Source organism: Myotis myotis, unplaced genomic scaffold (genome assembly GCF_014108235.1).
Source record: "Myotis myotis isolate mMyoMyo1 unplaced genomic scaffold, mMyoMyo1.p scaffold_m19_p_1, whole genome shotgun sequence".
Taxonomy (NCBI): Eukaryota; Metazoa; Chordata; class Mammalia; order Chiroptera; family Vespertilionidae; genus Myotis; species Myotis myotis.
In genome coordinates, this window is record NW_023416313.1 from 186,345,109 (window position 1) to 186,369,679 (window position 24,571).

Here is a 24,571-nt window from a genome sequence, read left to right on the forward strand (position 1 = left end):
CCTCCTTTTCCTTTCTTCTAATAAATTCCCAATAAGGCTAAAGTACCTTAAAAAAGGAAACTTAAAATCAGCCCACAGAATGCAACTACAAAGGATAACCTAAAAGAGAATAAGAGAATTTTCTTTATTTAAAAGATCAGTAATCAAAGTAACTAAAGACTTAATCATCTCCTCACTTGGGTAATGAAATAATCAAAAGTAGAATCAACTGTGGTTGGGAAATGAATGATAAAGAAATGGTTCAGAAATATTTTTGAAAATCTCTGATGTTTTTATTATTACAGAACATGCTCTGTTTAGAACTGACTTTCTGGAATCAATTTCTTGAGTTCACAAAGTCCCCAATATATAAATAGCTTCTACACACTTTTCACTAAATAAAACAAAACTCATGAAACTACTATAATAGGTTATTCATTTATTCAACAATTAATGAAACCAGATATTCTGGCCCCAGGTGGCTGAATTGGTTGGAGCATCGTTCTGTACAACATAAAGCTGCAGGTTTGATTCCCAATCAGGGCACATATCTAGGTTGCAAGTTCGGGCACATATAGGAGGCAACTGATGAATGTTTCTCTTATATTGATGTCTGTCTCTCTGTCTGTCTCTCTCTCTCTCTCACCACCCCCCCACCCCACCCCCAGCTTCCTCTCTCTCTAAAACCAATAAAACTATATCTTCAGGTGAGGATTTAAAAAACACACACCCAGATATTCTGCAATGTAAGGTAATACGCTAAGTACAGTGAGCTCAGTAAAAGGCTACCTGCCCATAGAAACTTACTAAATAATGAAATAGCACGTAAACTAGTTTCTCTCAAAACTAAATGGTGAGTACATTCAAATAGTAGTCAAGAATAAACCTATTCAACTAAAATAGCTTCTATTTACCAGAAAAACAGTAGGAGAAAGTCATATTATAGATAGGAAGCATGATACATTCTAACTTATTCAAATGATATCAAAACATTATTCTAATCCATTCTCTTTCTCTGTCTCTCTAATAGGATCGTGGAATAGGCATTTTGAGTAAAAGTCCATTCCTTGGATTCTTATTTTCCTGCCACTGGGTCAAGTTTCATAGGATACTTAAAATAAAAAGAGCCTGGCTCTTTGATTACACTGTAAGACTGGGTCTTATCTGTGAAATGTTTATTTAACAGTATTTAGTATTTATTTAATAATATTTAATAGTAACTGGCACAGAGTAGGCACTCAATAAATGCCTTGAATGACTGAATTCAGCGCAAAAGGTTATAAATTAATTATGTGACCACAAGTACTCAATTAAAGACAGTTCCATGAAGACAATTAAAATGAACGCTTAGAAGCATTTCTGAAGCTCATGGTTAATTAACTTAATCTTGGAAACAAAAACATTAATAGCCTGAAATTTTATGCAGTTTTCTTCATCTTTAGCATAAACAGTTTTGCAAGTAGCAACAGCTCAGAATCAGGAAAATAAGCATGCATACCACAGCACAATACCTTTACCTTTCAATTTAACTGCCAAATCGACATAGGAGTGCAAAAATGCCATGGATACTGCTTGCCCTACATAAAAATAAAAAATTCAACAGATATTACAATATGCATATCTCCAAAGCATTCATACTTATACATAATAAACAAAGAGATTTAAGGGGTTTCCCAAAATTGTTATTTCTTAATAAGTATACAAACTCAATATTGTTTCAAACATTTAAGAATGTTCCTAACACAACAAATTTTCTGCATTCATAATGGAGGGAATATAGTTGAAGGGCTATTATTTAAAGAGAAAAGCAATATATTTCCTATCTATACTAATAAAAGGGTAATATGTTAATTACACCGGAAGACCTTCCAGGAGACCTTCCGGATGTCCTTCCAGACAAAGTCATGGTGGCGGGGCTGAGGCAGAGGCAGTTAGGGGCGATCAGGCCAGGAGGTGAGGGCAGTTGGGGGTGATCAGACTGGCGGGGGGGCAGTTGGGGGCGAGCAGGGCGGCAGGGGTGGGGGGACAGTTAGGAGTGATCAGGCCAGCAAGGGAGAGCAGTTGGGGGTGGTCAAGCTAGCAGGCAGAGTTGTTAGGGGCGATCAGGCAGGCAGGTGAGCGGTTAGGAGCCAGCGGTCCTGGATTGCGAGAGGGATGACCCCAATTGGAGAGGGTGCAGGCCAGGCTGAGGGACACCCCTCCCTCCTGTGCACAAATTTTGTGCACCAGGTCACTAGTAAATCTATAAGAACTGTTAACATATTAAAAGCATTAGCTTGAATCACAATATTTCTAAGTTAACAAGCTGAACATCTAGTTTAATCATTAACCTTCAATTTGTAAGTCAGATATATATATATAATCAGTTTTACAATCCCAGAATCAGCTAAAAGTAAATGTTTCATTATGTGCAGCTTACCTGGGACATATGAAAGCTATGTCATCTTACACTGCACAATATGCAGAATGCAAAAATAAAACCTGCCTATTTTAATGTTCTAATATGTAATATAGTCTCCTTGAAAGATTCATACTCACAGCCAGCGTAGAAAAGCACTATGCTGTCGGAAGCCATTACTGTCGTGTTAAATGTCTCTCCTGTTAGTTCCACTATGAGTTCCAAAGGCAGCTGTCTCTTCCTATCTCTGTAAACACTTTCTGCCACTTCATCATCTTGCATTCCTAAAACATTTGAAAAGAATGTAATGTATATATAAAAGTATAATTAAAAATAATTAAACTCTTTTCCCAGGTGAGCATATGAAAATTTGGCACTCTATAAAAACTTCTGAATTTGCACTATTTTATTAATTAAAGATGCATATTGTTTAGAAAACTTTCTAGTTATCTGGCTTCCTACCCTAAATAACTCTGAAGTGCTTCTTGACTCAGAAACTGTGATGTTTTAGTCAAGTCCAGAAGCACTTATTTAAACTTGTCTGGAAAAATATGAATATGATATTTTGTTTGTGATAAAATATTAATTTATAATAAAAAAGTTCAGTGTTTATTTAGCTTTCACTATATGACAAGCACTGTGATAGACACCAGGGAAAGTAGGAGATAAAAACAGATATATTCCCTGACCACATGGAGAGTCTTTCTACAGAAAGGTCAGATAATAACCTCATCACTGAATAAAGACATCATTATAAATTGTGATCAGTTTAAAAAAGGAAAAGGATACAGTGAGAGATTATAGCAGGGAGAGTTCGATTGGGAGATCCAAAGTCTCCCAGGTAGAGCATCAACAAAAGAATGTCTGAAGCAAGAAGAATATAAGCATATGCAAAGGCTCAGAGACATAAAAGAGCTTAGTATATACTAGATACAGAAGGAAGGCAAAACTGACGAAAACAAGATGAGTTGGAGGAATAATGGTATGAGAAAACTGTAGGCTGGCAGTGGCAGATCATAAGAGACCATATGAGCCAAAAAGTTTGGCTTTTATTCTAAATGCATCAAGTTATGGTGGATTCTGAATATGTAAAAACCCATCGTTAATTTAGATAGACAGATAGGCTGGCTGACCAACCAACCACCCATCCATTCACCCATCCATCCGCCCATCCATCCGCCCACCCATCCATCCACCCATCCATCCATCCATCCATCCATCCATCCATCAATCCATCCATCCATCCATGTATGTGGTAAAAAACACATTTTAAAGCCATATATATTCTGTTGGAGTTTGTATAAATTATATGGTAACACTGAAGAGTTAGATAACTTGATTAGAGAGACACTAAAGCTTCCCAGAAGAGTTGACATAAGCTGAATAGAGCATGACAATTGCAAGTGCAAAACTGACTACATATCTGATGGTATTAAAGATTACTGGGTTTTAGATGTAGTAATAGCAATAATTATGTTAACTTTAAAATAAATCCTTATATCTCTGAAATACACAGGGAAACATTAATGAATAAAATTACATATTTGGTGTTTGCTACAAAATAAGGGATGGTAGTGATTAGAACAGGATAGCCATGGGTTAATGGCAGTTGGATGGGGTCAAATAATGGATACCAGGAGATTTGTTTTAATATCCTGTCTACTTTATAAGTTCATAATTCCCTGTAATAACACTGTAAAAGAAAGGGAGAAAGTGAGAAAGACAATATAGTTGGAGAACTAAAGTATTATTTTCCATATAACTTCTAATACTCTACAATAAAATACTAGATCTAAATTTCAGTACATCTCAGCAATTTTCAACTGCATGATGCTAGGCAATTCATAACTCTCTGGGCCTCAGTGTTCAAATCTGTGAAACTTAAGAGTTGCACTACATTAACTTTAAGGTACTTTTATGTTTTCTATCTTTACTGTTGAAATTATTACAGATGTCCCCATTTTATTCCACACTGGCTCCCTCCATCCCATACCCACACCTGCCCTCAGGCCTTCACCACACTATCGTCTGTGTCCCTGGGTTAAGGTACTTTAGATACCACATTCTATGACACTAAAAAGTTATGCCCTCAATACTCAAATTGATAAAAAAGCTATTCTCTTATTTCTTACGGGGTGGAACAAAAGTAGGTTTATGTGTATGGAAAATAATACAATAATAAATAATACAAGAATAAACTCTTTTGTGTACTCACAACTGTAAGCCTACTTTTGTCCCACCCTGTATATAATGTTTTTCATTTTCCTGCCATTCCTTTCTTATTTCCTAATCCGTCCGTTCTTCTCTATCTTGTTCCAAGACCTCCTTTCCCTTTTTTATCTCTCTCTCTCTTAATAAGCTACCCTCACTTGTAAATTTCCTCACTCCTCAGCTATACCTTTCACCTACCCATCAATACACACACTTGTTTAAGTCGTACATGTTTAATTATTTTTTTCCATAATGTCCTTTTGTAGAACTCAATCCATTTTATTCTGATTTACCCTGTGCTCATTTCCTCTGAAGGAGATTTTTCTACATGGTAACAAACTCTTTCCTAACCCTCATCTATCATTCCTATACAATGGGGAATGAAACAAGATGGGGAAATTATTTATATGGGCGTGTATCACACAATATCATGAGCCAATATGCATTACAAACATAGGAAGACCAAAAAAAAATCACAACAAAACAACAAATAAAAGGCAGAGCTATAAAAGAAATATGAGAACTAGGCCAGGGAAAGAAGGCGGGTAGAGAGTTGTAGAAAGAGAAAGCAACACAGAGGGCAAACTAAGGCCAGAGAGTCCGAAAGCAATAGAGGATGTGCAAACATGGAAAGCTTGAAACAGGTGACACCTACTGAGGAAAGAAATCTTATTAAACTGACACTGTGCAATTCTCCTGACTCTGAAGACTAGAATATATGAATCATGATAGGAAAACAGCAGGGAACAAGAGACCAGAACACAGGTCTATCTATGGAATGATGATGCTATACAGGAGAACTCTGGCTTCAACAACAAGCAATTCTAAGCTCTGCATATCAGAAAAGAACTAGAACAGAGCTCAAACTAAGAAACTTGTTACCGGTAACAGTTAAAGCTCAGAGTCCTTATTAAATTTATAATATAAACTTTGATCATAATAATGATGGATCTCATAAAAAATATACAAATTATTTCCTTCCTGGGGTTCATAATAATAGTATTATATAAAACATTCAAGTATTTACTAAATGGGATACAAGAATGAACAAGACATAACCCCTGCCTTAAAGATAGTATAGACTAGTGAAAAAGAGAGAAATTAAATGAGAAATTACCAATAGGATTGATGCCATTAAAAATGGAATGATAATGCTCATAAATAAGATTTCAATTCAAAATGATTATTCTAATCCAGGTTCCACCACATGCAATTTATGTGACTTTGGATGGATCATTTAACTCGACTAAAACAAACATTCTTCACCCACAAAATGAAGGTGACATTGGTTAACTCTGAGAATAACAATCAAAGTAAAGAATGTGAGGGGAGTAGCCTTAAAAACTATAGAATACTTCAAAAATGTAAGCAATAAGAGCAATAAAAAACAGAAATAACATGTTAAATAGAAGTATTAAAATGCTATTGAGGCACAACCACTTCAAAAATACAACTAAAAAACAAAATGGACATCATCCAGAACCAGAGGAAGGCTGGCTGAGTGGAAATTCTACAACTAGAAGGAAAGAGAAAAGCACACTGAGACTCAGAGGAGGTGCAGAAGTAAAGTGCAGAGGTATGGAGGCGCACGTGGAAAGGGTTGGCAACCGAGGACACGGTTGTCTTTTTCAATCTGGAGAGAGTCTCAAGCTCCTGACTGCTCTGAACTCCAGTTATGGGCGAGTCTCTGGGGACCCAGACTCATACGGGGAGAAACTGGACTGTCTGGCATTGGTCAGAACTCGAGGGCGGCTTTCTCTCAGAGGTGCTTGCAGCGATTACCAGGACACTGAGACGCGGGGCCTCTTAGGGTAGGACTGAGGAGCAGCCATAGCTGTTTGCTCCGCCCTGTTGATTCTCTGAGACCCCGCCCCACCCAAGCTGCCAGCAGGGGCTTTTGCATGTGAAAGGCCTGGCCCTTTGCAATCTGAAAATTACCTAACAAACTGCAGCTGGGTCAGAGAGACCCAGAACTTCCAAAAGAAGGCCCAAGGCCCCACAGCAGCTTGCATTGCTTCACAGCTGGGCCTCATCTGGGCACCTCCAAACTCCAAAAAAGGAAGGGGAATCTGCAGATCTCTCCATAGCTCCTGCTGGGTAGCCTCAGGCAGAGGCTAAATTAGCACCTCCTTAGATCCAAGAGCCAGTGTACCCAGTGGTCAGAGTGGGACCATCCAGATTACAACTCCTCAGATCCATAAGGGATACACTCAAGTGGCAGACTCAGTGAGCACCAAAGCCCCACTGAAGCAAGTCTTGCCCCTGAAGGGTGTCTTCAGCACAGTTCTCCCACTGCAGACACAGCTGATTCTCACAGCCAATTGGCCTGGAGGTCAATTCCTCCCAGTGATACCTACAACAATCAAGGCTTAACTACAACAAGACTGTGCACACAGCCCACAAAGGAGTGCACCAAGAGTGTCCACCTCAGGTAATTGGGGAGGCTGACCCACTGAGCCCTATAGGACACCTAGCATAGAAAGCCACTCTATCAACACAGGGAAGCATAAAAAAGTGCAAAGACAAAGAAACAGGTCACAAATGACAGAAATGGAGGAAAGCAAACAACAGGATATAGAATTCAAAGCCACACTTATAAGGTTTTTTCAAGTATTTTCTAGAAACCGCCGATAAATTTAGTGAGACCCTCAAGAAATCTAATGAGACCCTTGACGTTATGAAAAAGGACCAACAAGAAATTAAGCATACACTGACTGAAATAAAGAATATTATACAGAGTTCCAACAGCAGACTGGAGGATTGCAAGAATCAAGTCAAAGATTTGAAATACAAAGAAGTAAAAAACACCCAACCGGAAAAACAAAAAGAAAAAAGAATCCAAAAATATGAAGATAGTGTAAGGAGCCTCTGGGACAACTTCAAGCGTACCAACATCCGAATTATGGGGGTGCCAGAAGAAGAGAGAGAGCAAGATATTGAAAACCTATTTGAAGAAATAATGACAGAAAACTTCCCCTACCTGGTGAAAGAAATAGACTTACAAGTCCAGGAAGCACAGAGAACCCCATACAAAAGGAATCCAAAGAGGACCACACCAAGACACATCATAATTAAAATGCCAAGAGCAAAAGACAAAGAGAGAATCTTAAAAGCAGCAAGAGAAAGAAACTCAGTTACCTACAAGGGAATACCCATACGACTGTCAGCTGATTTCTCAACAGAAACTTTGCAGGCCAGAAGAGAGTGGCAAGAAATACTCAAAGTGATGACTAGCAAGAACCTACAACCAAGATTACTCTACCCAGCAAAGCTATCATTTAGAATTGAAGGTCAGATAAAGAGCTTCACAGATAAGAAAAAGCTAAAGGAGTTCATCACCACCAAACCAGTATTATATGGAATGCTGAAAGGTATCCTTTTGAAGAGGAAGAAGAAGAAAAAGGTAAAGATATAAATTATGAACAACAAATACACATCTATCAACAAGTGAATCTAAAAATCAAGTGAATAAATAATCTGATGAACAGAATAAACTGGTGAATATAATAGAATCAGGGTCATAGAAAGGGAGTAAACTGACTATTCTCGGTGGGGGAAAGGGGTGTGGGGGGTGCTGGAAGAGACTGGACAAAAATCGTACACCTATGGTTGAGGACAGTGGGGGGGGGGGTGTGGTAAGGGCAGAGGGTGGAGTGGGAACCGGATGGAGGGGAACTATGGGGGGGGAAAAAGAGGAACAACTGTAATAATCTGAAAAATAAAGATTTAATTAAAAAAAAATGCTATTGAAATTTACTCCCTACATTGTTTACAATCAGATTTATTTGCAACTATAAATATAATGTTTGTTAGAATTTCACTTCCTAATAGGAATAATAAAAATAAAACACCATGTGTGATTCCTGGGTCATTTTTAAACATGGAATAGTCCAGTAGGGTTGAAAGAACTGATGTGGAAGATAAAGGTACAGATGTCGAAAGCTAGAAGCCTAACAAAGAAAGTTATCACACTAAACAGAATACAGTATCCTTATGTCTTTTCACCTAAGCAATTTGATAAAATTACTCAAAATAAATTTCTTCAGGTTTTTTCCTAGTCTTGAATGTGAATACATTCTATGAGAAAGTTAATTCATTAAACTTTCCTGATGTAATAGATGCTGGGCAGGAATGGGTGAGGTGAGTATCACAAAACATATTACCCATATCTGGACCTTCCATGTCATCAGCTTCATCTTCTTGTCTTTCCTCAATGTATGTGTTATTTTCTACATAGGATATTACTAAATCAACATCATGTAACACCAAAAATTCCACTGGCATCCCCTACAAATAATTTTAAGAAACATAACTAAAATATAATAAAGCATTTTAATATAAAAATATTTTACTTGTTGACACTACAATGAAGTTAGACCTTTGAACTTAGATTTTAAATTAAATAAAACCAAAGGAAGAAATTAACTCCACAGTCACTCTGAAAAGTATTCAAGCATACTTTATATAAAAAGATAGCGTGCACTATAAAAACAGATGGCAAAAAAAATAACTGGACGTCTCGCTTGCGGGTTGGGGGGTGTTGAGGAACTAAGTGAAAAAGATGAAGGGATTAAGAACTACAGATTGGCAGTTACAAAATAGTCATGGGGATGTAAAGTATAGCATAAGCAATATAGTCAATAATATTGTAATAAATATGTACGGTGCCAAGTCAGTACTTGAAATATGGGGAGGAACACTTTGTAAAGTACATGATTGTCTAACCACTATGCTAAACACCTGAAACTAATGTAAAATAATATTAAATGTAACTGTAAGTGATAAATAAAATTTAAAAAGGAAGTCTCACTTTTTTACACAATTATATTATACTGAAATCTGAAACATTTCACACGTAACAGTAAATCCTACCTAAATATAAAATGGAAATATATATATACAATTTTATTGCAGAAAGAGCCAATCAATATAATCCCACTAAAAAGTTTTAACTGCCTATTTAGCTATAAACATAAAAAATGCTATCTGCTCCCAGGTATTTTAAGAATGCAAAATTCTATTCCAGTTGACATTATGCCATTAAAATTTCTTTGCTAATGCCCAACGGCAACTAGATTACTTTAGTAAACTATACAATAGAATAAAGCTAGAGAAAAAGCTTTAAGTGTGTCTATTCTTTGATATCACATATCTTCATCTTTTCAATACTACAGTCAAAGCAAGAAAATTTTTACTTCTGCAGAAACATAATGGAGCTAAAAGGAACAGGAATCAAAAATCAATAAAATCAAACTGAATTTATTCCAAATATACATAGAAATTGTTGTGGTAAACTTTTTTTAAATATATTTTTTATTTACTTCAGAGAGAAAGCGGCGGGGGGGGGAGGGAGAGAGAGAGAGAGAGAGAGGGAGAGAGAAACATCAATGATGAAAGAATCATTGATTGGCTGCCTCCTGCACACCCCACACTGGGGATCTAGCCCACAACCAAGGCATGTGCCCTGACAGGGAATCAAACCATGACCTCCTGGTTCATAGGTTGACACTTAACCACTGAGCCATGCCAGCCAGACGTGGTAAACTTTTTTATTGAAGTATAACATTCACAGAGAAAAGAACACAAATTATAAGTGTATAGTTTGAGGATTATTTTGTTGTTGTTAAAAAATCCTCATCCAAGGATATTTTTTCCATTGATTTTTAGAGACTGGGGAAACAGGGGAGAGGGAAGGAAGGAGAGAGAAAGGAAGGGAGAGAAAAGAGGAAGAGAGGGAGGGAAAGAGAAAGCAACATAAATGTGAGAGAGACATACGGATTGGTTGTCTCCTGCGCTTGACCCGACCGGGAATGGGGAGCAAACCTACAACCCTTCTGGTGGGCAATTTGACAATGTATTTTAAAAGCCTTAAAATTTTCCATTTCCTTTGACACATTTCACTTCTAAAAATTTAGCCAAAAGAATCAGTGTTATTCAAAACAGAATACAAAGGCAGGCATCACAGCACAATAATAAGTAATTAAATATCATTTTAAGTGAAAAGTAAGATATATAGCACGATCCAAATTTTCTTTAAAAATATATAAACACATACAGTGGAACCTTGGTTCTCAAACTTAATTCATTCCAAAGGCTGTTCAAGAAGTGATTTGTTCCAAAACCAAATCATTTTTTCCCATTAGAAATAAAATAAATTGAATTAACCCATTCTAGGCCCCCAAATGATTCCATTTTAACCTTTTTTTTTAATAAAGTTATTTATTTTTTAATCCTCATCTGAAGTTATTTTTCCATTGATTTTGAGAGAGAGTGGAAAACAGAGAGAAATATCGATGTGAGAGAAACACACTAATTGGTTGCCTATTGCATGCACCTCGACCAGGGCCCAGGCCGGGGAGGAGCCTGCAACCGAGGTATGTGCCCTTGACCAGAATTGAACCGGGACCCTTAGGTCCGCAGGCCAACGCTCTATCCACTGAGCCAAACCGGCAAGGGCTAACCTTTCTTATATACAGTACATGTCTAATGTACTGTTTACTCTATAAATAAACACTTCTTTTTCTTAATTTATCGAACCACCCCCCTACTAGCCTTAATCACTTTCAGCAGACCTTACAGGGGTGTCCTTCAGGGCAGCATGCAGTATCTTTGCTCTTCACATATCATTGGCCCTGAAATGCCATCACTAGCTAACTGCTTTCATTTATCCTAATCAACAATAGTTTTTCTACTTCTTCAGTTGCCTATGATCATTGTTTCTTTCACATCCTTAGCAACATTAGCACTCTTGATGGCCTCTTTATGTTTTAAAGCTATGGTAAGGTGGATTTTACCAGCAACAAAAGCATTCTCTTTTGTGTGTTGCCTGGGAGATGCTTTTTGTCATCCTAAGGTATCAGCCTGAAAGGGTTGTCAATTCAAAAATCGAAAACCTAATAAGTTTGGTTCGACAACTGAGACATTTTTTCTGTGAACAACTTGGTCGAGAACTCAACTGTTCGAGATGGGAGGTGTTCCGGAAATGAGGTTTGACTGTATATGAATATGGGGAAAAAGACAAACTAACAAATGAAAAAAACACACCAAAATATTAATAGCAAGTATGTTGGAATAGTGGCAATTTACAGAATTTTTCTATAATACGCATATATTACTTTAAACAAGTAGGCATTGTAGACCAAGCCACAAAGTGACTAACCTCTTCTCTTTTGAAGACCACATTAGCTTGCTGAGGAATGTCCACTTCCAAAGAGTCCCTTTTTCAAAATGGAAATAAATGTGTTATGTAGCTAATCTGAAGGATAACAGTCATCCAGGATGTCAATCTAAAATAGAACTGTAAGCTCTCATACTAAAAAGAAATTTATGAAAAAAGATGACAATTTCATGACTCAGAAATTTCATATATAAATACAGACCAAATTTTCTGATCTCTATCTTTATCTATATCTTCCTTTAGATAAATTTTAATGTCTAAATTTTAACCATGCTAATAATTTTGGACTTTAGCTCAGCAACTTGTTCTAACAATATTAGAATCTATTACAGATTTGAGTTTATTTACAAGTGAACAGATTACCACATTTAAATATGAGAAAAATATTAGTGTTTTATTAAACCCAGTGAATAAGGCACATTTAAGATACCTTAACAAGAGCAGAACTCCTGCTTTTCCCAGAAGACGCCAAGCAATCCATTCTGCAGTTCTTCTATCAGCTTCATATGTAGCTTGTTGACTAACAATAAACACCAGAGGTAATCCTAGTTGGAGATGAACAGTTGAAACTTGCTGAGGATCTTCAGCAACTTCAGTCTTCATTTAAAAAAAGAACAAAATGTGATAATAATGTTCCAACATTTGGATTTAAACCTTGCTGATTCTTATTAATAAAGTCACAAGTAAAAGAACAAGTCTGTGAAATAAATCTAACATTACCAGAAATGGTCTCATAATTTCTAAGTTTAATGCTTCCAATGTACCTATTTGGTTTAAGCATTATAAAACTAACAAAAGTTTATAAGAGGTTAAACATAAAATTACAACCCATAAGGAATAAGCATAGTATAAAGAAAAAAAAACAACAAGTAAAACAGTGTGGTACTAATAAAGATAGATATTTCATATAAGATAGAAGAGATAACTAAGGAATGCACTCTTTCATATAAGAATTTCACATGTAATAGCACATTACAGAACAATGAGGAACATCTGAGTTACCACAGCAGCCTGAATACACACAGCTAATTTCACTCCCTCCAGAAATCCCAGGAAAACTACAGCAGTAGGATTTTTTAAAAAAGAAAAACATACATACGTGAAGAAATGAAAAGAGAAAAGTCAGCAAAATTTTGAATGCTGGAGAACAGAATCACTGACTCTACAAAATAAAACTCTAAGCCATGAAGGAAAGAAAGCTAAGAAACAATTCCATTTTAACTGCAGAATAAATCCTCCAATGGTTCAGGAACTGTCAGTGCCTGGTATCTCTGAAGCTGGTAAAGAAATACTGGAAGAGGGATGGCAGGAAGGATCTTTTAAAAGGAGGAATAGGTAAAAACTTTGGAGAAGCAGTTAAGATCCCCAGATTCCCCTCCCCAATTCCATGAGCATAGGAAACTGTCCCTCAAACCAGGAGAAATGGGGGGAGGAGACGGGAGCTTAAGAACAGCAGAGTGTGTGAACAGCATGCCAAAAGCAGGGGAATTAAGTAAGCAAATACTGAGAGGCCACCCAGCCCCCTTCCCACTCTCAGTTCCTGGAATGCTAGCACCAGACTTCAGGCGGAAGATCCCTTTCTGGGGATCTTGAGTAACCCTGAGTCCACCATCCTGTGCTTCTTGGATTGCCGAGCCTTTCTAGGCTGACACCATGGTTTAGGGTTTAGATTCTCAGCTTGGCTCTCCAACCAGGCACTGATTTCAAAACTACGATTACATAATTCCTGGTAAGTATAACAAAGTGAAATAAGACCCGAGAATCTCCCTTCTCATTACCTATCTTTAAAAAAAAAAAGTTTTTAGAACAGCAAGAGAAAATTCATGAGCAGAAATTTTAGAAAAAGGGCACAACTTCAAGTCAGAATGCTGTAGCCACAGAAGAAACAGATTTTTAGTAAATCTTGGGATGAGTCCTAATCCTGCCCCCAATGACAAAAACAAAACTGCTATGTAGACAGAATTCTTAATATCTCAATATTGGAATTAAAGGAAATGAGTCGGGAGAGAAATAGTAAAGAACTGTACAGTGAACTGATATCTTCCTTTTGGGGCTCTATGGTGAAATGGGAGATCAAAACCAATTCAGAGAGTATTCTCCCCATGGAAATAAGATAAATGCTCCTTCTCTGTGTGAAGAGAAAGGAAAGACTATGTACTGCTTTTTAAAAAACGGTGTTTGAAGCCAAAATCAAACTAAACAAAACTGACTCGAAGAACTCAGGAATGAGGCCAGTAAAACTGGGACTGGTGAGCTCTGAATCTATTTAAATGTAGAAGCAAGGCTTTTTAAGAAGTGGGAACTACGGTTACAGAACATAACAAATACTATAAATCTTAATAATGTAAAAATAATACAAAACTGACAATAATCAGCAGGGTAAAGGGAACTCAAATTAATTTTTTCATCTTTCACAGCAAGGGGGGGAATCAATACTATCTTAAATGAAAACATAGTTTTTAAAAAATGATTTAACTTCCTAATGTTTTTCATAATCATTTTCAACACTTAGGACAATATTTCCTAAGAGCCCTCTAATGATGAAGAAATGGTTTATCAAAAGTTCCATAATCCTGCCCTGGCCGGTGGCTCAGTTGATCATCAACCCATGTACCAAAAGGTTGCCATTTCAATTTTGGTCAGGGCACATGTTGGGGTTGTGGGCTCAATCACCAGTAAAGGGCATGCAGGAGGCAGCCGATAGATGTTTCTCTCTCCCTCCCTCCCTCTTCCTCTGTCTCTTAAAATCACTAAAAACATATATATTTTTTAAAGTTCCATAATCCCTCGTTTTATACCAGTTTCTTTTTCTTCTTATTAAATTCAAATAAGATTAAATATAATACTTCTTACTATAAAATACCATATGCAATATGATATATCCATTAATCCATTCATCCCTCTATTTGTGAGTGTCTTTATGACTGGTGTGATGATTACCTAACAGCTTATTTCTGAATGATGGGAGTAGGCGGCTTTAAATTTTTTTCTTTACACTTTGCTGCACTGTTTGAATTATTTCTAATACACCTGCACCATTTTTATATAAAAAGGACGTGCTGAGTGAAAAGGCTTACTGAAGGTTTTACACGTGCTCAGGACAACCCTTTGAACTTTCAGAGAAAAGTCTGCTGATCACCAATACCTACTGAGTCTCCATAAAATTCTTCCAGGCTAATACTAAGAAAAGAGAAACATCAGAAATGCTATACTGCCAATATTTACCAACTTTTAAAATAGTGATCAAAATATTCACAAGAGATCTTTTCTTGACCATGATGTGGTCTTTGTGATCTCAGCGTGGTCACAGTGCATTATAACTACCACAGAATAATTCCACTACACAAGACTCTATTTGGGTTTCGATACAACACTTCAAGGCATGAAATATTCATTTTTTGAACAATGTATCATCTCTTCTACCTTTAATAAGGAAATATTCCTAAATTCCCCCTAAATTCAAGACATATGTTCAAAAAAGGGGGAAAAGATATAGCTCATCTAAGTAAAATGCATATCTGTGAATCAAAGCAATAAATTTAACATATGAATTATCCAAATACATTAAAATAAGACACATACCAGCAGAGGTGCTTCCATTGACTTAATAAATCGATAAATGTCCAGTGTAGTCAATGGCTGTCCCATTAGTGTTCTTCTACATTGTTGGGTCAAGTCCAAGACTGCTTTACAATGAAAAAAGTACAGATGTGCATATTTTATATCCTCCATTCTGTAAATTAAAAATCAGGGACAGACTCACTTGAAGTTCGATGTGTGATCCTTCTACCATCCAGAAAGACTTCACACATCTCTTTAAGTCTCATGCTTTTGAATCAATGTTTTAGTAAAAGCCTAAAAGAGTGTAACATTAAAATAAAATGGACCTAAGCTAAAGATACAGAATATTAAAGAAAATTAACTGTAATATTTTTAATAAACCACATGAAGCTATTATTTTCCTGAATTCTCTCATGGTAGCTTCTAAACTGGGTTATAGGTAGGTCAACATAATATTTTTTTAAAATAAAAGGCTGTCACCTTGAGGACAATAAGATTATCTTCAAATAGTGTTTCCTTTCTAGAGATATGTTAAATATAGCTTTCAAACACAAATTTTCTAGGTTTAATTTAAACCCAAATCTGTTTTGAATAAACTTCAGCCAACACATGCCTTAAGATAGAAACCATGTGACACTTCGTGGGAGTTGGTAAGGTTGTATCTGAACTATTATAAAACTCAGCAAATATGGCTTATAATTTGAGTTTTGGCATTCCCTTCAATATGAGAATCCAAAGATAAACTTATAGTGGGAAAGTAAGATTTGCCAAAATTAAAATAGCATTTTTAAAAGTCTTCATATGGCATTAGTAGAGTTTGGCAAAATATTGCAAATTTTTTAATTTTTAAAATGTTGTTTTATTTCTTGCTACATGCTTAAACTGAGTTCCAAGGTTCACTGATTTCAATTTTAAAGCATCTCTAACAGAGTCAATGGTTTTTTAAAAAATGATCAAAGATTTACTTAATACCTACTATATATCAGGCCCTATGCTAAAATACAAGACTAAGATGATTAAGACAATTCAAATTCATGAGAGGCTTACACTAAAGGAGATATATTTAGTAAAACAATTAAAATGTAGGTTATAAGTGCTACAATATACAAAGTGCTATGGAAAACAAAGAAATATTTAATTCTGCCTCAAGTTGGGGAGGAGAGAAAAAGGGTTCAGGAGGACCATCATAGAGATTAAAAACAGCAAGGGAGAAAAAGACCTCTCCAAGAAGATGAAGCAAATGGGTATTTCTGACAAAAGAAACAGTATAGCCAAGGCACAAAGCACATAACTTTTTGAGGAGGACCCTAATAGTCACACACTGAAAGGAAAGTGTTGAGAGCAGGACATAGCTGAGCCTAGAATTCATACCATAACCTCTGAAATAATAATGCTGGAAAGTTACTTAATCACAGATTATTTGGTGATAGATAACAGAAACCAAAAAGGGAGGTGGGGGAGAAACATTTATTGGAAATTTAGGAGAGTATCTCAGAGAATACAAGGAAAATTAAAGTAATTAGATCAGGGAGTAAATGTAGAGATCTGAACAGCAAGAGTTCTGCAAGACCTTCATTTTGCCAATAATACTCTTCAACTCCCAACTCTGTATAAAGACAATGTTCTCAGCTTTACTTCTATATGGGCAAAACAATCCTGTGAGCAAGAGAGCCACAAGATTGTATAATTGTTTTTCTATGCCCAATTCTATGTTTCTGGGAGAGGGGATGGCATTTGCTCAGGTAAACAAATGAATTGGTTGGCCCTAGGTCAGGTAGCTGCCTCTGATTTAATTGAATGTGATATGTATGGGGTGAGGGTAACACCCTTCTTGGCCTATACACAGATTCTTTAAGAAGGGAATATGGGGAGGCAGCAGAAAGAACTAGTGTCTCCATGGCATGCTATCTCTTTTATTACCTGTCAATGTACACTCTTCTTAACCAACACTTAATTTCAAGCATACTAACATCCAACGTTATATAACAATTAAAATAGTACTCTTATGCACTGTTATAGCCTCAGCAACTGGAATAATGCCTAACACACTGCAGGTATTCAATACATATTTTTTAAATGAAAGAATAAACACATGGAAGAAGAAAAGGCATTCACCTCTCCCCCATTAGGAGACAATTCAAAGTTATAGGCAACTACTTCACCCAGAGGTGGTATCATAGGACCACTGTATTCTATCCACAGTCCTTCCCTGTCACAGCAGGTCCAGGTATGACTCCTCACCATCTTGTCATCCATGAACAAATGAGAATTCAAATATCTCCAATACAACATATACAAAAAGAGAGGATAACTGTACATTTTTTAATTCCCATTTTAAAAGTGGGGAAGAGCAAATACTCTTCCAAAATATTACTGTGTTTAGTCATAGGTCAGAATAAAAAATATATGTAGTAAATCTTGCTGAACAGGATTTGTAAAGTAAATGATAGGACCTATATATAGACTCTCAGTAAACAACCACCCCTTGTATTTTATGTGTGCCACCGTTACATGCAATTAATTCATTATCTGGAAAACAAGCTGGTAAAACAAGAGAAAGTACAAACAACTAACCCTAAGAGAAACTATGATGCTACCATAGCATCACCATGGGGTGGAGAATAACAAGGCTTCCCCTACTCCAGGATAGGAAATTGGCAGTTGGGAGTAGCAAAGTAGCTGGCTACACAACTGCTTATTGTATCACTACTTACAATAATGCTTTATGGTACTGTCAGTATAACTCTCAAATTGTTAAAAACCTTAATTCTTATACAACAGTAAACATGCATCAAAGTTTTATTTAACTCATTAATGAGGGAACCAGCAAAATGATTAAGAAGAGACTAATAAAAAAGGAATGCTGGCTGCCATACAGAGCAATAAAAACGTAACTTCTGCCCTGGTCAGTGGCTCAGTGGTTAGAGCGTTGGCCCAAGCACTGAAGGGTCACGGGTTCCATTCCCGGTCAAGTGCACGTACCTGGACTGCAGGTTCCATCCCCAGCCCTGGTGGGAAGCAACCAGTAAATGTGTCTCTCTCACATCCATGTTTCTCTCTGTTTCTCTTTCTCCCCTCCCTCCCTTCCTTCCACTCTCTCTGAAAAAGCAATAGAAAGAATGTCCTCAGGCAAGGATTAAAAACAACAAAAAAGCACAAAAACTATAACTTCCACTTTGTAGAAACGTTATTTTCTGCCAACCCATCCCCCTTGCCCCAAATTATTTAACTTTATCAGTTTTCTATGTACTAACTCTAAATTCACAGAATTGTAAAATGGGATTTAATTACTTTTGTGTGATTATAAAACTAGAGGCCCGCCGAAACCAGTTTGGCTCAGTGGATAGAGCGTCGGCCTGCGGACTGAAAGGTCCCAGGTTTGATTCCGGTCAAGGGCATGTACCTGGGTTGCGGGCACATCCCCAGTAGGAGATGTGCAGGAGGCAGCTGATCAATGTTTCTCTCTCATCGATGTTTCTAACTCTCTATCTCTCTCCCTTCCTCTCTGTAAAAAATCAATAAAATATATTTAAAAAAAAAAAAAAACTAGAGGCCCAGTGCACAAAATTTGTGTGCACTGGTTGGGGGGGGGGGGGGAGTCTCTCAGCCCGGCCTGCACCCTCTCGCAGTCTGGGAGCCCTGCAATCGATCACCCCGCAGAGGGAGGCCCCGCTCACCCACCGCAGCCTGCCAGTCAGTGGCCTGGGCCTCCCTCTTTGGGGTGATCGTGGAGCCCCTGATTGATCACCCCGCTGGCTGGTGGCCTGGGCCTCCCTCTACGGGGTGATCCTGGGGCAATGGCGGGGCCCTCCTGACCAATCACATTGCACCTGCCTTGGCTGGCCTAGCACCAGTAGGTGTCATAGCGTGGTCATGCAGATGGTCCTTCAACTGTTTGGCTGTTCAGTTGATTTGCACATTATGCTTTTATTATTATAGATAATCACTATTTTCTGAAAGGTCAGCAAAAGGACTCAAAAACTTGCATGGTATAAAAAGGTCACACAGTCACCATTCGGCCTTGCTTTGGATTAATTTTCCTGAAGAGCATTTTAAAGCCAAATTTAAAGTCTTTAAAATGCACTGGTTATTCCTTGTGTCCCTAAATACTAAAGTAAAGAAAAATGTTAATCCTACATTTGCCCAGACAACAGTCAAAAGAAGGTCTCTACCTAAAATTGTAAGCTAGGCAGTAGACAATAAACAAACAAACAAACAAACAAACAAACATGTAAAACATTCCATTCAAAAAAGATTATGACAAAGTAACTTACAGAACTCTCAGAAATACTTTCTGGAGCTTAACTATGAAAGCTGCCTATCTCATCACTGTGGGAGATCTATTCCTACAATATACTTGGTCACTCACAGGATCACATCTTCTAGCTTATCCATATTGTTTTCATTCACCTTAGTCTAACATCACTTCTGCATATTTAAATTAATTCAGACGGTAGTACAGCAGATGATTGTAATGAAGGAGATTTCAGGTTTCATTTATATATTCACATCTGCTTATAATTCCTCTTAGACTCTCTAAGTCCACGCTGTGAGAGCATAATGGAAATGATAAATAATGTGAAATAAGTAAACTTAAAATTGTTGTCATACGCCTCTTATACATACCCAATACTTTCCAAAAGAGCAATTTCTGTAGTTAAGACAAATTGGTATGTGTTCCCATACACAAAAGCAGCTTCCATGACTGCCCTGTGCTCTGAAGAAAAGATAAGAGGGAGAAAGAATTAGTTTGTGTGGCTCTACATAAACTTCTAGTGTCCAGATTGCCCTACACCCTTTTGTGCTCTATTATATTTAAAGAAAAATTCTTTGTAGGGATCTCAATTGGGAAAATGCAAGTGGTTAAAGAAGTTACGAAAAGTCATTCCATTCAAGGTAAGAGAAGAATTAAGGAGGAGTATAAAGTAAGTTACACTTGAGAATATAACATATGAAAAATCTGTGATAGCTTCTTCCTAGCAGCAGGGGAGAAAATATGAATCCACCATACAACTTTTATAGGTTATATTTTATATATATATATGTCTGTGTGCTGTTTCTGGTTTAGTTTTCTTTAATGAAACTTGTTCTTAAATATAGTCTAAAGAGATAAATCATTCTACACATTAAGAAAAAAAAAAGCTCACCTTCCACCCCATTTCCAATTTCTTTCCAAGGGACAATTAGTTTCAACTCTTTTACTGTTTCTTTGGGTATTTACCACCAAGTCTCTAAATTACATTCTTATACTCTTATTTCCTAATTTTTGTGTTAGTATTATCTATTAACTTCCCACTGTGGAAGATGATAAATTAGCTCTTTTCTCCAAAATCTCCCTCTACAAATGTTCATATTTCTATCCCCTCAATTTTCTCAATATTGTTGTAATTTTTATCAAATCAATAGTCCATATTTACATTATGAGTCAGTAATTACTACTTACAAATGAGACATACAGTCCAAAATGAGCACTTTTAAACAATTTTTTTCACTATATTTATACCATTCTTTTTTTATTTTTGTATATATTTCTTACTAAACTTTAGCACAGTTGTCTAACCCTCTTAATACTTCAAATATACCAGGTATACTAACTATTCTCTCTTCTTGGAGACTTTTCTGCAGAAATGTCCAATATGGACTATTGCTACTTAACCTGCAGTGTAAATTTCCTCCTGAGAACCCACTTCATCATCACCCTGGAAACCTCTTATTCTCGCTCTTGTATGAGGTCAACTGGCCTGTTACCCATATCTTCTTGACTGATTTGCCCCCTTGCTCCCATTCTCTAGCACTTCCCATAAGAGGATATATGGAATACATATTTTTTGCGAGCTTGCATTTCTGAAAGTGTCTTTATTCTACTTTCATAACTACAGTTGTCTGCTAATAAAATTCGAGGTTTAAGTTACTTCTGAGAATTCTGAAAGCAATGCTCCATTTTCTTCATTTTTACAGGGCTGCAATTGAGAAGTCCAATGCCATTCTGATTCTTGACCCTTTAACTGGAAACTTCTTTTTTCTTTCTGGAAAATTTGAGAATAATTTTTGTTCCCAATATTCTGAAATTTTAAGATGAGATGCTTTGGTGTGGCTCTACATTCATCCACTATGCTGGGACTCAATGGGCTTTTTCTATTTGAAAGCCTGAATCCTTCAGTTCTGGGAAATTTTTTTAAACTTCTTCTTTAAAGATTTCCTCCTTTTCATATTTTTTTTCTTTTCTCCTCACTATCATTTCCAGACAGTTACCTTCCCCTCCACCACCCAACCTTCTACCACTTATATTGCATTTCATCAGATTATTCCACTCTGCCTTGTTAGTGTCAACTACCACCCCAGCCAGTGTCATTCCCCCTCATCACACTGTCATTTTCTCCAATACTACTCCTGTCATAATCCTTGGTGATTTTCTTATCCCCTAGATCAGTGGTTCTCAACCTTCCTAATGCCACGACCCTTTAATACAGTTCCTCATGTTGTGGTGACCCCCAACCATAAAATTATTTTTGTTGCTACTTCATAACTGTAATTTTGCTACTGTTATGAAAAGTAATGTAAATATCTGATATGCAGGATGTATTTTGTTACAAATTGAACATAATTAAAGCATAGTGATTAATCACAAAAACAATATGTAATTATATGTGTTTTCCGATGGTCTTAGGCGACCCCTGTGAAAGGGTCGTTCGACCCCTGAAGGGGTCGCGACCCACAGATTGGCGACCCACAGGTTGAGAACCGCTGCCCTAAATGATCCATTCAAAATGCTTGGCCTTCTCCATAGACTCCAATGATCTTTCTTCAACCCTACCTTAACCACTCACTGTTATGGTCCCACTGCAGGCCTTCAATTAGCAATCACTGTAAATTCCTCCATAATCTCAATATCTATCATCCTCCCTCCCCCTACCTCCCACCCCCAGACCTCCATCTGACTAGGTCACTCATTTTGCACATAACTCTAACCCTCCAGGACCCACAGTCTTACCACTTTTCACTGTCAGCCACCCCCCACCCTCCTCAGGTCCTCTCCTGCCTTATAACCCTGCTTCAATTCCATTGTCAGTAGTTATAATCACTCCCCTGCCCATCTGGCTAAAACACAATCAGGTTAAATCAAATATTCTGCCTATTCTGTACTTACAACTTGATTGTCAAAGTTAGATCTTTGAAAAACCAAGAAAAAATATATCATAAACAGCAAATACTAAAACATTTAAAAAGAAAGCCAGTCACTCAACATTTACTGAATACTATGAACTACTACACCATGTACCGTGAGTATTGTAAGGAAATAAAAATAGTAACAGCTAACACAGAACACCTATCACATGCCAGAATCTATTTTAATTATTCAAACTTATTTGGTCCTCACAATAATACTAAGAAGTAAGCACAAATTTTTTCACAGTCTTAGCAATTAGAAAATAGGTTAAGTAAATTGACCAAGGTCATACTATAAGTAATTGATGGAGCAGGGGGTCTAACCTAGGCAGTATGACTCCAGAGTTCTTATTCAACCACTATACTATGCTGCCTGATTAAAAACAGAAAACATAAGAATAAAGATGCTTTAAATTTATTTTAAAATATTAAGATTGTGGTCAAAATACTCTTTAAGTTCTTCAATATACTCACACAAGTACAGATGCACAGCAAAGATTAAAGTAAAAGTTAATAAATACCTGGTGTTCCAATGGCTCTTACATATGAAAATGCAATGTCTGCTTTTCCTTTCAGAGCATTTTCTATATTCTGAAGGTCTCCCAGGGTAGTAATATATTTTACTTCGTTAAAAAGAAGTGCGCTAAAATAAAGAAATGTGATTAATAGGAAAATCTGGTATGAACTTAGTAATTTCATACATTATTTGTTGAGTAAATAAATAAACATAAATAAAAATGTAGTAAGAACCCAAGGATTTTAACATTAAACAAAAATCACTCCCTAAATCATTAGTCTGTCCCTGAGAACACTGATCAGGTATAGTTGTGAGAAATGGTGCTTATTTACCATTACAACCACCTCAATGAATTTAAGCTGTATTCACTAACATGCTAGTCTGGCCAAATAATCCCTTACCGTTAGTTCTCTAAGGTGGAATACATTTGGACCCTTCCCACATCTAAAATGCAAGCTTCTTTCCATGGCCTATAAGGCTCTGCATGACCAAGACCTTGTCAACTTCTCCAACCTCATTTTGTCCTAGCATTTCTCATGTCTATCACACTTTAGGCACACCTCAGGGCCTTTGCACACACAATTCTCTTTGCTAAAAGCTATTCCCTCTGCTGCTCCTCATACATCTGGTCTTTGAGAAGCCTTCTCTGTTAGTCCTATGTAAGTAGGTCTGTAGCATTTTCCTTTTTCATTTCACACTATTCCTTCCTAGTATTTATCACAACTTATAAATCCTATATAATAAAAGGCTAATATGCAAATTTTCCCCTCGGGAGTTCAACCAACCTGGAGTCTGACTGCTCCCTATGACATGCATTGACCACCAGGGGGTGGCACAGAACGAAGGAAGGCCCCGGCCGGTGGCTGGCAGCCGGGGGAAGGAATCGGCCCTGATCACTGTCCAGGCCTAGGGACCCTACCCATACACGAATTTCATGCACCAGGCCTCTAATATTTATATATTTATTTACTTGTTTATCCCTTCCTCTCTCATTAAACTGTTAGCTTCATGAGGCAGGGACATTGCATATGTTATCACTATTTCCATAATAACTTAGAAAAGAGCCTAGTACACCCTAAGTAATTAATAAATATTTGTTGAATGAGTAAAAGAAAAAGTAGGGTAGAATTTATTTATTCCAATTCTTCATTTGAAGAAATGCAAATTCAAAACACTGAAAAGCTTACTTACTCAAAAACCTTTATTGAATCAAGGAGTCAGAAACAGAACACAAAACAGATTTTCTCATCCCTAGTTCAGTGATCTTTCCAATTGACCATAATTCTTCCAAATCATCTTTTCAATGTGTAAATCAGACTAATTGATCATATTTAGTCATCCAAAAAAATCTTTATTTTCTACTTCCATATAAATTTTCCAACAATTCATTTAATCTGTGTGTGTGTGCGCGCGCGCGCACGTGTGTGTGTGTGTGTGTGTGTGTGTGTGTGTGTGTGTTAGGCAAACTTTAAGGATCTTTAAAATTTGTTCAAAGTCCACATACTTAAATATACAAAGATTTACTCAATGATCTCCAACAAATTGGTCAAGTATGGTTTTC

The 24,571-nt window shown here is 36.9% G+C and overlaps 1 protein-coding gene across 3 annotated transcripts in view; it reads right to left on the minus strand.

Annotated features, from left to right (window-relative positions):
- Positions 1–24,571, minus strand: part of TXNDC16 (thioredoxin domain containing 16) — a 95,042-nt gene that overhangs the window by 37,403 nt on the left and 33,068 nt on the right. For all 3 annotated transcript variants that reach the window (XM_036307093.1, XM_036307086.1, XM_036307077.1), the window contains exons 7-14: positions 23,015–23,136; positions 19,953–20,043; positions 15,348–15,498; positions 12,196–12,362; positions 11,748–11,805; positions 8,752–8,875; positions 2,518–2,661; positions 1,497–1,556 (exon numbers count right to left, since the gene is read on the minus strand). In XM_036307093.1, the coding sequence (XP_036162986.1) occupies positions 1,497–1,556; positions 2,518–2,661; positions 8,752–8,875; positions 11,748–11,805; positions 12,196–12,362; positions 15,348–15,498; positions 19,953–20,043; positions 23,015–23,136 (917 nt within the window). The remainder of the gene's footprint in view (positions 1–1,496; positions 1,557–2,517; positions 2,662–8,751; positions 8,876–11,747; positions 11,806–12,195; positions 12,363–15,347; positions 15,499–19,952; positions 20,044–23,014; positions 23,137–24,571) is intronic.